The 14,322-nt window shown below is 36.5% G+C and overlaps 2 protein-coding genes across 4 annotated transcripts; both read right to left on the bottom strand.

Annotated features, from left to right (window-relative positions):
• Window positions 1–17: 17 nt before the first annotated feature.
• On the bottom strand, window positions 18–5,781 carry LOC130614811 (kelch-like protein diablo). The gene is made up of 5 exons (XM_057436268.1): window positions 4,613–5,781; window positions 2,940–3,107; window positions 1,977–2,145; window positions 1,392–1,526; window positions 18–608 (listed from the first exon to the last, which is right to left on the bottom strand). The coding sequence occupies exons 1-5, from the start codon at window positions 5,541–5,543 to the stop codon at window positions 188–190; spliced, it is 1,824 nt and encodes a 607-aa protein (XP_057292251.1). The 5' UTR covers window positions 5,544–5,781; the 3' UTR covers window positions 18–187.
• A 138-nt stretch (window positions 5,782–5,919) lies between these two features.
• Window positions 5,920–13,889, bottom strand: LOC130614826 (exosome complex component RRP42-like). Of its 3 annotated transcripts, XM_057436285.1 has the most exons (7): window positions 13,702–13,889; window positions 11,014–11,108; window positions 8,580–8,742; window positions 8,069–8,139; window positions 7,165–7,285; window positions 6,583–6,738; window positions 5,920–6,276 (listed from the first exon to the last, which is right to left on the bottom strand). In XM_057436285.1, exons 1-7 carry the CDS (start codon window positions 13,858–13,860, stop codon window positions 6,208–6,210), a joined length of 834 nt encoding a protein of 277 aa, XP_057292268.1. In that variant the 5' UTR covers window positions 13,861–13,889; the 3' UTR covers window positions 5,920–6,207. The 3 variants fall into 3 exon arrangements, 1 of the variants encoding a protein (XP_057292268.1); XR_008975973.1 differs by lacking the exons at window positions 5,920–6,276; window positions 6,583–6,738; window positions 7,165–7,285; window positions 8,069–8,139; window positions 13,702–13,889 and adding an exon at window positions 11,573–13,695 and having other exon boundaries at window positions 8,688–8,742; window positions 11,014–11,533; XR_008975972.1 differs by lacking the exons at window positions 5,920–6,276; window positions 6,583–6,738; window positions 7,165–7,285; window positions 8,069–8,139; window positions 13,702–13,889 and having other exon boundaries at window positions 8,688–8,742; window positions 11,014–13,695.
• Window positions 13,890–14,322: the final 433 nt, after the last annotated feature.

Below are 14,322 nucleotides of genomic sequence, written 5' to 3'. Positions count from 1 at the left end.
TCCTGCCTTGGACGGCTTATGTTTGATGAGCGCTCAGGGCGCATATTGATAAAAGGGCTTTATTAGGAGTATTTGCCGCCTGATATGTTTTGCCTAATTCGTCACTACTCGATTCCTTATAAAATGTGCTCTGCTTAAAAAACTACAAATAAATATTGTATACTAACAGTTTAGGAATACAAAGCGTTTAAGAAATAATACAATTGCTTGAGCGGCCATTTTTATGACGCGGCTTTTGTTCACTGGATGTCTGATGAACTAAAATACCGCATCTGATGCCTGTTGTAGGCCGGGGTAGACTTGTTATACGTATCCATTCATGTGTGACTAGATCATAGTACTCGACGGAATTCAAACTAACTCCGTCCCAGCCTCCGACAACGTAGATCTTTCGGTTCATATAAGTAGCTCCAGCATTGGATCGGGCAGTGTTCATAGGCTCGATACTCGACCATTCATTTCTGACCATACTGTATACTTCGCAAGTTCGAAGGGTGTCGTGACCATCGTAACCTCCCATCACAAAAATTTCGTCATTGATATTCACAGAACACGGAAACGAACGTCTGTCGGACATAGGCGCGACATCTGTCGTCGACCAAGTGTCGCTGTAAAAAAATCGATATATTTGAATACAAGAAAAATTTCATTCCCATTTTTCCTTATTAATCGTTCCTGAGATAGGCGAGAAATTAGCCTAATTAACCAAACCTTTTTCAATGATATTCAGTTTCTCTCAAACGAAGGTTTAGACGCAAGCAAATGTCACCTTAACTATTTAAATTTCCTGGTGGTAAGAAAAATTATGCTGGGTCTGCTAGCTAGTGTGGAATGAGGAATGCGACGCGAATAATTTTGACGAGAAGGTTTCGGTAACAATATCCTATCACCCTAAACATTTTTAGCCAAATTGATGTAATTAAGAGTTGGCGAAATAAAATCAGACGAAAGATTATTGTCGAGAAAATTTTTGACCAACAAAATTTAGAGAAAGAGTTTTTTTCCGAAATAGGTCGATGGATCATCCGATCATTCTGCACTTTCACGTTTTTTTGTAATGCAGTCTCTTCTTTCACAACAATCCTGTTAACAACCAATTCTTAGGATGGAGATAAGCAATTAGTTTTCTAGGGATCGATTATCGATATTTTCATCCCGTCTCTTCAATTACTGACCATTTTTAAATTTAGTTTAACCGGCTGGGACCCAAAAATCGTTTCCAGCGCATATTGTATGGTATGTTGTTACTTCCCCCCGTCAGATGTAAAGGAGAAGCAACAGGCACTGGGGACTAGGTTAATGCCCCCCCCCAAAAAAAAAAAAAAAATACTTCCCAAGGCAAGATATGTTTAACTACAAAATAGTCACACAATAGATGGGTGAGAACTTACCGCTCAACATCATATGTTTCTATTGTGTTTAAGATTTGTGCGCCATCATGACCTCCAACCACAAATATAAAGTTGCCACTGGAAACTGCGCATGTGCAACGCCGATGTGTGACCATAGGTGCAACGAATTTCCATCTAAAACATACAAGAAAAGAAAAAATTTGTCAACTCAGACAAAAAACAGCACAACCACACCCTCGTTCCCAAAGTTTTTTGCCTTTTGATTATCAGAGAGTAAAAAACCCTCTGGACGAGGGTGAGCACAACCACACAGTTTTTATTTTGTATAATAAAACGGCGTTTTTCCTGAAAATTAATTTTGCTACTTTACGAAGATCAATGAATTACTTGATAAGCATCAAAACTCGCAAATATTTTAAAGCGGAGCATTAACGCAGAATACGGGTGTGTTCTTTTTGTAATGCAGTAAACAACCTTAATTTGATTGCTTTGGCACCAAATTTGTGTGTAAATTAAAAACAAAAATAACATGGATAGGAAATAAACAGTTAAAGACAAAATCAAGGCGGCAAAAAATTATTGCGGGAAAATAGCATTCAGTTAACTCCATGACGTTGTGAGTACCTGTTTGTAGTTGGATTGTAACATTCGACTGAATTTAAAGTTTGCGAACCATCAAAACCACCGATCACATAAATGTTTCCACAACATTCCAGAACAGACATCTTGCTTCGTTTGGTGTGTAGTGAAGCGATATTTATCCACATATTCTGGTCCAAGTCGAATTTCTTTCCTATAAGTACATATAATGACATTTACAAATGCTTTTAATATTTTATTTTAGTCTTCATAAGCAACCTTATTTTGGGAGTCAGTCTTTAGGTTGCCAAGAGTAGACAACCTTGTCCCCAGGACTTGTTAGGATTTCCAAATATAAAAAGCATAACAATTCCTCGTGTTAAGAGTTAAGAATAGAGAGAATTATTGACGAATTATCAACAATTATTGAATTACTTTAGTTTCCTATAATACACTGTATAATATACTAAACACACGCGAAAAATCTTTAATGCAGAATAGTGCTGTTTAAACACAAATAAAGAAAAGTGTTAAGGCGATGGGTGCGAGATATAAAGATGGCTGAGCATATTCCTTCATGTTTCGTCAAATTTGAGGCCGATATCTTTAACAACTGGAATTGAATTAATATTTTACCACTTGTGGTGAATTTCACAGATTTTTACAGACAAGTAATAACCACATTCTCAGTACTTGAACATATTCCGTTATTTAAAAACAGGATTGAAAAAACTGTTTTCAATCTCCCCAGTCTACAAAAGCATGCAGAAAATTCATTTATTCATATATTCAGGAAAAATAATTGCGGGTACAAACGAAGCAAAAAAGTCTGTTGGCACGCAATACTAATAAATTTCCCTGATGTTAACAAAATGGACAAGAGAATGGGACAATCCCTGAACCCCACACAAGCATCCAAATTCTTCTGGTTGCTATGTGCCTGAAGAAAATCTATGCTATTCTATGCGTGTGCTTCGATAACACTAAATAGGTTATCAGAAGACTTACCAGTGTCAAGCATTTCTGTCGTTCCTTCGCGTCCCTCAGCACGGCTTGCTGTCACTCCACCTACGATAAACATCTCGCCGTCTATTGTAGCTAGCCCGTGGTAACCTCTCTCGGGAATTAGCCTGGGTAGCTCGTTCCAACTGCTTTTTACCATGTTGTAGGTAAACACTGGAAAAAAAGGTTTTTTTATCAGAAATACGATTATAAGAAACACCAATATAAGAAACATGAATATATAAGAAACACGATTACAGTAAATGACGGAATGAGCGCCCGGGGCGCTCATTTGAAATTTTTATGTTTAGGCAGGGGCGCTTATTCGGCAGGGGCGCTTATTTAAGCAGGGGTTCTTATTAACTTTACTAAAATAAAAACAAGTAGAATGTGCTATTTCATTTCTTTCTTTTCACTTTTAAGGAACAATATCTAAACAAAAATTAGTCTATCTCAATATATAGATAGATAGATGTGCATTTTTTACATGGCTAGCCTCACAAATATCGAGGGATATACTCTGTCTGTTATTTCCAGGAGCGGCCATGGCTTAGATGGAGAGTCCTAGAGTATTTAATGCTCATTTTGAGCTACGCACACCAAATTAGGGCCCGCGCTGTACCAGACAACTCCCGGCAACATCCAACGGCCCACACAGTGTGCCATCTCCCTAATTTACCTCACATGGCTTGGGTTAACACGGGACTATGGTAACATTCACTCGACCATGTTGAATCGCCGTCAAGAGCAATCGAACCCCGGTCTCCCGCACAGAGTAGGAGAACTATAACCACTAATCTACGGCACCACATTGTTTTGTCTTCCTGGTCTGATTCTTTACTTTTTTATGCCTTGTTCCAAACAAGCGCCCCCTTCTGATAGCCGTGTGATGAAATAAGCGCCCCCTTTGGCTATATAGGGAGAAGGGGCCGGTTATTCAAGCAGAGGCGCTTATTAAATAAAGGCCTTTTAGAGAGGGGGCGCTTATTCCGGTAGGGGCGGTTATTCGGCAGGGGGCGCTTGTTCCGCCATTTACGATATATCAGAAACACGATTATAAGAAATACGATTATAAGAAACTTGAGGCTGAGGGTATAAGTATTATTAACAGTTAACTCTTAAATTTATTGACAGATTGACAGACCCTTGCTGAGAAGCAGTGCAAGGATAATTATTATTTCAAATACTTATACAAGATGCAGCCCCTTTAGTGTTGAAAACACTGTTATTAATGTGGGTCCAGTACTCTGATTGTATATATTAGGTACACATTCAGAACAAATACCCTCACGTGGCATGGGTTGACCCGTATCTATAGGGAAGTCACTTGCCAAACATGCCCGCACTGTAGACCAAAACCACGAACCCTGTGATTACGAAGCAAATGCCATAACTGCAAAGCCACGCATCAATTTCTTTCGTTATCGTAATGACATAGACATGACATTTGCGTGTTGCAATGTTTGCTTTAGATCATTTTAGATAGAAGACTTTTATAGATCATTTCAGTATAAAAAGTGAATTTCCACCTTCTGATGAAACCTTCCTTTTTTCCAATCGAAAAGAATTTTCCGCTAAATTTGCAATCTTAGCACCTGCGAGCGCTGAAAAACAGAGGTATCTTATGTTTCGCAGACAAACAAGAGAAATCTCACTTGGAAGCTTAAGCTAATAGCTACCTGTGGAATTAAGTGATGTTTCTCCATTTCCTCCACAAGCCACTAAGATTTCATTGCTGTTTTCGTATTTCCGTGGGCGTGTTCGCACAGACTGGATACACCCTCGTCTGTTTGGTAGCAGCAGATAATGATGAGCTTCCATTAGCAGTTCTTTGCATTTAGGATACTCTCCAAACAGCGGTTCAGATTCCACTTGGTCAATAAGATAGTCAGGTGAAAGCATTGGTAATCTAATATGTTGAACAAGCTCGGAAAAGCACTTCTTTCTGTTTTTTGAATCGTATCGAGTCCATCTTGTTAGTGCTTCATACACTTTCTCCTCATTTAAAACTCGAAGATCATCACTAGAAAGTATTGGAGCTAGCTGTGCAGGATGTAGCTGCAAAAATTCGTCCGTATCAGTAACATATCCAAAGTTTTCACAAATGAAGTTTGTTGTGATATCAAACAACTCTTCACATGCGTATGACTCGGCAAATTTCTGCATACCTAGGCAATTGGTTACAGATAAAAGGGTTTCTAGGAACCGACAACAGACATCTTTTAGTGACTTGATGAGCATCAGGTTAGCTGCTTGCAATACCTGTTCCACATTTTCATTGCTCAGAGGAATGCTGCCTGTGTAAATAAAATTTAACACAAGCTTCATGATTTCCACATCCACGCCATTTAAATCAATCACCTTCTCTTTACTTTCTTTCATATTTCCATTAAACATTGCATAAAAATAGTCCGAGCAGGAAGCTAGAATAAGCTTATGGGCAAAGAATTCTTGTCCTTCCAATCTAAGAATTACATCACAAAATCCAAGGTCTCCATGCTGTCTCAGGTTGTCAACTTTTTTTAACACATCTTTTAAATGATTCTCTTCCACATGGGTTATCTGACCATCTTTTTTATTTGACGGAAGAAACATCATAATAGCAAACATTTAGCAATGCCTGTAATTGACGCTACCTGGACAAAGCATCGCTATAAAAGAAAAAACACAACCGATCTTCTTGTTTGTGCCCTTAAATTCACGTAAGACACGTTTGCAATAAATTCTTCTTTTCCAACCGAACGTGTTTTAAATGACGTTAAATTTTTAAATTGGATACCATCACAGTGCTATTGCTCAAGCGTAACGGCCACTTATAATGGCAGTTACGTCATTTTCAAACTCAATTCACATTGCAATATCTTCCCAACGCCTTTTTGAATAAACAAATACACGCAAAAGTACGTCCAGCTCGCTAAAATGAAAATCAACTGAAAGCTAACTTCGATAAGATTTTTCTATCTCAAACATAAAAAAGTTCTTTGAATGTTTAACTTATATATTCATCTCGAATATAAAAATATTGTAAATAATAAATAAAAAAACATGAAAATCTGTCTAGAATGTTGTTTTCTTGTGTAGAACACCTGTTTCTTTAATTCTGAACATCACTCTCTTTTTACTCGCATTTCCAAGCTGCAGCAGATGTTTTCCCTTTCAAAGGGAAGTTATTTGCCAATCAATAAAAGATGTTAAAATCTTTCTTACAAAGTCCACGACGCATTTTCAGACAACCCGACGACTTTTTTCTGCTGTTTTTATCTGCATTTGCGTCTTAAGCAATAGCCAGTTCGATTGTATCGCGAAGTCTCTTGTTTACCAACTTCCCAATTTTTTCACCAACCTGTTAAACATACGAACTATTTTAAACGGTATTGCCAGGACCAGTGTCAGAACTTTAAGAGAAAAAGCTTGAACAAACTCATGTTTTCAAAAATAGAATCTTTTTTGATCAGTTTAATCGTCGAAAACGGTTAATGCTCGGGTCCGTAAATCCCGAACTCGGCCGGCTAAAGTTCAATGTAAGCAAAGCAAATGCCCAACCGATTTCAAAAAGTAGGGAATTTGAACAAATTCATGTGTCCAAAATCACCTAGCATTAATTTCTTTGGTACTTGAAAGTGAATTATAATGTCTCAACTATTCATACCTGCATCATTTCAAACAACAGATCAGGATGAAAACCACCACGTCCATGTTTTTGAAGGCTACACACACGCCCTGCTTCGTTGATTGACACCAGGAGCTGAGAATCACTACACACTTCTTCCTCTGCAGTTGCATCAACTACGTACCGATTGCCAATCTGAAAAAAACAAGTGGGCTAAATAAATTACGAATGTTTTATACATCAGGCAACTAAATTAATTGACACATACCGATTGCCAGTCTGAAAAAAAAAACAAATGGGCTAAATAAAATACGAATGTGTTACATATCAGGCAACCAAATTAACAAAAGTGTAATAATTCCAAACAAAGGATAAAATCCCCGTTTCTACAAGCATGGAGTACATTTTCCAAATTCTCTATCCTTGAGCAAGATTTAGGAGGATTGTTGTCGTTAGAAAGCACCAGTTGTTCATTTAGAAACGCCCGCAATTTGAAGGTTTACAAACGTAACGTTATTTCAATGCAAAGGTTAAATCCATGGACGTACAAGATGAACTAAATCTAAATTGAACTTAAGCGTTTAGACAACCTATTTAATATGCCAGAACAAAATTATTTACTTTGTTCAGGGTGACCATGACAGGAACGTTGTCCACGTTTAATGGTGAAGTATCATAAGGGTCGTCAGAAATTTCTATATCTTGCTCTGAACCTTCGCCAATGATCTTTAAATTTGGAATTCTGAAAAAGGAAAGCATTTTGGTTTTTTAAGAATTTGAAGTCGCGATGTATCTGTCAACATTTAACAAATCAAACAAAAATTAGAATATGAGATTTTTAAAGCTCTGGAAATGCACCCCCAGAATGATCTGTTAATGTTAAGGCAAATAAGTTATATATGTTACATGGAAAACAATGGCGAATATTCAGGAAACAAAATATATATTCCGCGGAACAAAAGAAAACAAACAAAAATCAGTCCTATCTAAAGTTTCAAACTTATTTATTTAAGCTTGGATTACCCTGAAGAAATGCACAATTAACTGAAGGAAGTAAAAGATTATTTGAGGACGATTGACCATTTTAATCTGAAATTCCTGACATTTTCTTAACATACAAAGAAGTTGCAGATACAGACTTTTTTCACGACATTTTGAAAATACTTTAAGATTACTGACTTTCTTGACATTCTCGACAGAGTGGACACTGTCAGCTAAATGCTGGCATTCTATTCTTTATTAATGGTGTAACCCTAGTCCAGGGTTTTCCAAACTTGGTACACTGCCCAACTCGGTACACGTCATAAAAGAAACGTAATGTCAGCACTTTTGCACATTGTATCCTGTACTGAATCACTGAACAAAACACACTTAACCACTCGACCGCACACCAGTTTACGGGGGAAACTGTTTAAGCAGGTTGGTTGTTAGGTAATTTTTTATTGCCACTTAAAGACAATGAAACATTGTTCTTCCTCTGTATAACAGCATTTATATAAAGATAACAAACAAACAAGAATATAACCTTGTGTTATGTAATGCAGCCTTTATACCGATAGACACGGCATCAAATAAATTTCCTCCACATTCCAGTACCTAAAACATTAAAAATACGTATATAGCTATAACATTTTCAGCAAAACAAAAAATTATGAATTTTAATGTGCTATATAAAGGTTGTACCCGTAGATTAATCCACGGGCCACCGACTAGTTTGCTATATAAAGGATGCGCATTTTTGTTGTGCCATTAAGAAATAAGACACACGCATGAACACCTTATAAAACAGGAAACACAAAAAAATTATCCCTTTGAAGGTAGTTCAAAGTCAAATTTGAAAAAGTTTCTCAACATTATATAAACCTCAGCCTACGGTTTCTCTTTAAACAAAGTAAATTAAAAAATTCAACCTAAATAATTCCGAAGTATATCGATAAAAAATAAACTCATTGTTGGTGAATCACCTTCCAAATAAATAGTCTTGAATATTTATTTATTGCGAAACAACTTTTTCGTCAAACAAGTAAACTACATACCAATGCATCAATATAAAGTACCCAGCATGTTTTCCCAGGTATTACACAAAGTGAAGCCAAGTTAAGTGTGTTTTTACAAAACATTCTTTGCAAGGCAGAGCTTAATTCTAAAGCCAGCTCATCACCACCACGCCCTTCAAAAATAGGCGATGCATTTGCTGAGCTATATTAAAAAGAAAGAATAATTTTCATATGATACAGATAAATTTAGTTGAAACAATTTATATCTTTCATTCTTGGCCATTTTTTTTTACCAGAAGACACCTTCTCTGTACAGAACACCGGCACAAGAATAAAAATTTGTGTATTTCTGATATTATACAATGATTTAGCACATTTTATTTCTCTAAATGTCTATTATACATATCTCAGGATTAAAATGTAAGTCAGTGGAAAGAAAAAAGAGGGGTTTTAGCTTACTGAGCTGTTACCATAAATATTATGTCATCATATTTTCACACAAAAACAATTTATGTACCTTATTACACGAAATTAACGCTGTATGGTTATTAACCCGGTTGACTTTAAACCGCGTTAATAAAAACCGCCCTTAATTTCTGGTCCGTGTTAATTAAACCGCCCTTAATTTCTGGTCTGTGTTAATTAAACCGCCCTTAATTTCTGGTCTGTGTTAATTAAACCGCCCTTAATTTCTGGTCTGTGTTAATTAAACCACCATAAAAAAATTGTTTTCTTTTGAAGGAATTTTTTTATCGTGGAAAAACACAAACTGAACTAGACGAAACAAAATTCATCTCTTGAGAAAAATGTCGCTTTTTAATTATTTTAAACGGACAAAGCCAACGGATGCCACTGAAGCTTGCAAGTCTGTAAAAGAAAATCTACATGAAAACATAAGTATACTGGAAGCCAACTCTGTTCAAGAAAGGCTAAACGCACATCCAAGTATAAAATGATTTACGTACAAAGAAGGGGAAAATCATACACATGGTACTGCAGCCGCAGTTAGAAAATTTAAAACACTTTAACCAAACTTGAGCGAAAGCACTATTCGCCCGTGGCTAAAGAGATACAGAGAGGTTTTGAAAGAAAAACGAACATCAGATGTGCAAGTTTTAATCGGAAAAAAGCGTGGAAGGCCACTTTTATAGATAAAGAACTAGACACAAACCTGCGATCGATGTTAACGTCCTTAAGAACTGCCGCTGCTGGTATAAACATACATGTTATTAGAGGTGTTTTAATGGGATTAATTGAGTCAAACCCTGAAAAATTTGGAAAATTCATTAACTTTGAAGTAACTAGAACTTGGGTTAGATCATTGTATCAACGCATGAATTTTTCACGGCGAGTTGCAACCACGTCCAGGCCCGTGATTACACGCTCTTTATGGAACGAGTTCAGGTCATTATTTCTTTACGAAGATTCAGAAAAAGTGTTACGTTACAAAATTCCTGACGAATTGATTATCAATGCCGATCAAGCAATATCTAAGTTTCTTGCGACGGATAATGTAAAAAAGGCAAAGAAAGGTGAAAAGCATATTACCAGAGCGGGTTCTAGTGACAAAATATGAATAACATTAACTGATTGTGAATCTCTAAATTGAAAAATCCTCCCATTCCAGTTTATCTACCAAGGGAAAACGCAGAGATCACTCCCAAATTTCGGTTTTCCTGACAGCTTTTGCTTATCTTACAATGAAAAGCATTGGAGTAACGAAAAAGAAAGTATTCGCCTCATTGAGGAAGTCTTAGTGCCCTATATAGAAAAAGTGAAAGACACGAAATTTTTGCCAGCAAATCAGAAAACCCTTTCGATATGGGATGCGTTCAAAGCCCAATCTACTGAGAAAGTAAAAGATGTACTCTCTCAACACAGCATCGAGTGCGTTATGGTCCCTAAAAACATGACGCATCTGTTACAACCTCTAGATTTAACGACCAATGGTAGTTTGAAGAAGTTAGAGAAAAGAGCCTTTAGCAAGTACTTTACGTCTTCGATAATGTCAGCCCTTCGCGAAGAACCGAACCTGTTACTTTAATCAAAGTAGATTTGAAGTTGTGTACGTTGAAACCGCATCGTGCCAAAGTGATGGTCGATACGTACAAGTTCCTCCAATCAAAGAAAGGAGTTAGTTTATAAAAAATGGTTAGCAAAGAGCTGGTATTACAGCCGCCGTTGAAAATACTCGGGAAATGGGTACAAATTATATTCATTTGAACCCATTCGATGATATGGAGTAGACATTTCTACTAACTTTTACATTGAATTGTTGTTGAATAAAAATGATTAGTCACATGAAAATTGTCAAAACTTGTCTCTAACCGCGTTAATTTCCACACACTTAAACTAGGTCTTTTCAAGCAACCGCGTTAATTAATGACCTGTTATTTTTAAGCGCGTTAATTATTACACAGCGTTAATTTCGTGTAATAAGGTATACATATATTAAAGAAAAAAAGAATCTCACCAATCAACAAAAAACTCTATTCTCCCTTCATTAGTTTGTGTAGGTAAAGGTTCATCGATGACTGCTTTTACACCAATTAAAACATTTGTACCAGCCTAAAATATTTATTTTACAACTATACATAGAAAAGTCACGTGATGCCTTTAATCATTTTATTTTCCTTACCTTGTATAATAAGTGTTATAGTATCATGTCAATTACCACGTTAATTATTTTATGTTTTAAAAAGTCAGCATTTATGGCCAGCATTAATTTCGGATTATGTTATTTTCAGGTATGCACTTCACCATCATCATCATTCATCATTCTCGGCTTAACGTCCGTTTTCCATGCTAGCATGGGTTGGACGGGGTATATTAATGACCCTCTTCCAATCTGATCTAGACTGTGTTAGATCTAAACTCAACTTCCTCCTGCCAAGTCTTTCTCGGTCTGCCTCTGGGCTTTGCCCCAGGAACTATCAAGTCTCTACACTTTCTTACCAAATTATCCTCCTCCATTCTTTCCAAGTGCCCTAGCCAATTCAATCTTCTTATCTGGATAACATCTTTAATTCTACGGAGACTTAGCCTGCTTCTTAGCTCATCTGAACTCTTTCTGTCTCTCAGATTGGCGTTACACATCCACCTAACCATTCTCATATCATTCCTTTCTAAACGATCAAGATCTTCCTGCTTTACTGCCCATGTCTCACTACCGTACAACATAACACTTCTTACACAGGCCTCATACAACCTGCCTTTTACCTCAATTGACAGGACCCCGCTAGTCAATAAAGGAAGTAACTCTCTAAACTTTTTCCAAGCAGAACCTATCCTGCAAGTAACACTTCTTCCAACACCCCCTTCACTGCCCAACATATCACCTAAGTAACAGAAGTTCTTAACTATCTCTAACGAGCCACTGTTGTACATCATTAAAGCTGGAAATACTTCATTCTCTATAATCTCACATTTGCAACGCTTGCATACAAACTTTATGTCAGCTCTTAACCTTCCACTAATACTACTGCACTTCTTATGTACCCAATGCTTGCAAGTCTGACAAAAAATTGAGTTACTACCAACCCCTTTCCTGCAAACTACACAAGGCCACTTTCCAACTACAAGGTCACACTTGGCTGCAATGCTACTAATCATGACTTTAGACTTTGCTGTGTTTACCTTTAGCCCTTTCTCTTCTAGTCCTTTCTTCCACTTCTCAAACTTTTCAACTAATTCTTCCATCGACTCTGCTATGAGAAACAAATCATCAACCTGTTCTGAACTCTATCGACAGCGCTTCTAAGACTAAAACAAACAACAAAGGACTAAGTACAGAACCCTGATGTACATCAACATTTACACTAAATTCATCACTAAGTGAATCTTTAATCCTGACACGACTTCTAGCATTGCTGTTGATTGATATACTTGTAGAGATCTATTTAACTATTTCATAAAAAATTTTCTTGGTGTTATATAATACAGTCTTGGTCATGAATATTTGCACCCGCGTGCGGTTGTACGTACGCCTACACTAATACAGGCGTGCGATCAGTATCGCACGCCTAGCTTATGATTTTGGCGTGCAATTATTACATTCAGGAGAGCGGCAGTGCGGAGTTTTTGAAGCATTGTTTTTTACTTTTTATTTGCTTCTTTTTTCGTTTGTTGACTTATTTATTTTAGCAACAAAATGTTTACAAACCATGTTCACAACAAGCTGCCATATTGAATGAAGCATGTGAAAAATGAATAACCAACTTTAATCCAGACCCCAAACAAAAAAAAAAAAAAAAGAAAGTAAACAAAAAATAAACATGTCACTAATTAAAATTATTCAAGCAGCAGAAAAATTGCGGTGCCTTTCGATTCGTAATAATGATCAACAAGAATGTATATCGTATTAAAAAGAAGTCCAGAAGTTCTCTCTCCCACACGACACAGCAGGCAATAAGCCCTGCCCTCAGTTTTGTGAGAAGAAATGTTCTGCGAAGACTCTCAATTGAGTTTCCTGTACAGTTCTGCTTTGCATTAAACTGTGCCTGTGACAAGTATTTTTGAAGCATGTGACTTCTGCGATATTCAACTTAATAATGCCCTGACCTTCGGTTCGTAAATAGCATTTCCATTTGTCATCGTCTTAAGGAGATCAATACAAGGGTAATGAAGAAATTTTTTGCTAGCTGAAAAACAAAAAAAATATTGTCGATGCAATGCTGACGCAAAACATTTGAAATGTATCTCACGTCAGCAATTTTAATGAAGGTGGGTATTTAATAGAAATACATTTTAGAGATACATTTTAACGCGGAAGAACAATTATGTATTGGGTAAAGTTTGGGTAAGGGATTACTCTAAAATAGCTCAGTTCTGCTTGGCGTGTGTACGAAGTAGAACGAGGCGTGTGATAAAGAGCACGCCCGACTTTCACATGGCGTGTGCGGAGGAGTGCGGGTGCGATCGCACGCCATTCATGACCAAGACTGATAATAGATTGATTTTTGCTTCACAATTTTATCTTTAATCAGAGCCATTGGAAAGAGTCCATATCAATACTGAAAAATCTGGATGTGACATTGCCAAAAAGACATCAAATAATGCATTTGCTAATTTCTTTACTACACCACTTCAGCCACAAAAAAACTATATACCACACAAATAATATTAATTAATGTATAGATCTTGAAAATATTAATCTACCCACCAACTTTACTTGTGCTGATCCATTTGTATTGGATAGCACATTGGTTTCAACTGTGACCATTCGATAATCTTCACAAGAGCGACCATCAGTGCGAAAATCTTCCTCCACACCTGCAATGATGAAATGTTTTTCCTCTGTGGAAAGATTTAATGAAGCCATTTAATTTTACTCTATGGAAAAAATATTTATATAATGTGTTTTTTATAAGATTAGTATTTTTTGTTTATTCCTAACATTTGGCCAAAATCATCCTGAAAAATTCTTATCATATCTTTGGCACATTTTTGCATCTATTTAACACAAAAAAATGACACAAGCTAAAATCTGCTGACCTCTCTCAAAGTGCACACATGTTTACAAGATGACGTGTACCCTAAGATTGAAAGATCAGGAAAATGGCAACTGGTGAAGAAATCACCCCTAAGGTACTGTTGCTGAAGGAGTAACTAACAGACTAAAAACTAGATTCATGTGGAAAATAACTTCATATGAAACATGAGAAAACACATTTTACATCAATATATATATATATATATATATATATTATATATATTAATATTCCAATGCAAGCAAAAATTCATGATGACGATTTTTTAGGATATTCTAACATTTTGTCCCATT

The sequence above is a fragment of the Hydractinia symbiolongicarpus genome, chromosome 11, assembly GCF_029227915.1.
Source record: "Hydractinia symbiolongicarpus strain clone_291-10 chromosome 11, HSymV2.1, whole genome shotgun sequence".
In the NCBI taxonomy this organism is placed as follows: Eukaryota; Metazoa; Cnidaria; class Hydrozoa; order Anthoathecata; family Hydractiniidae; genus Hydractinia; species Hydractinia symbiolongicarpus.
The sequence above is the reverse complement of the archived record's forward strand: the minus strand, read 5'-3'. Positions and strand labels throughout refer to the sequence as shown.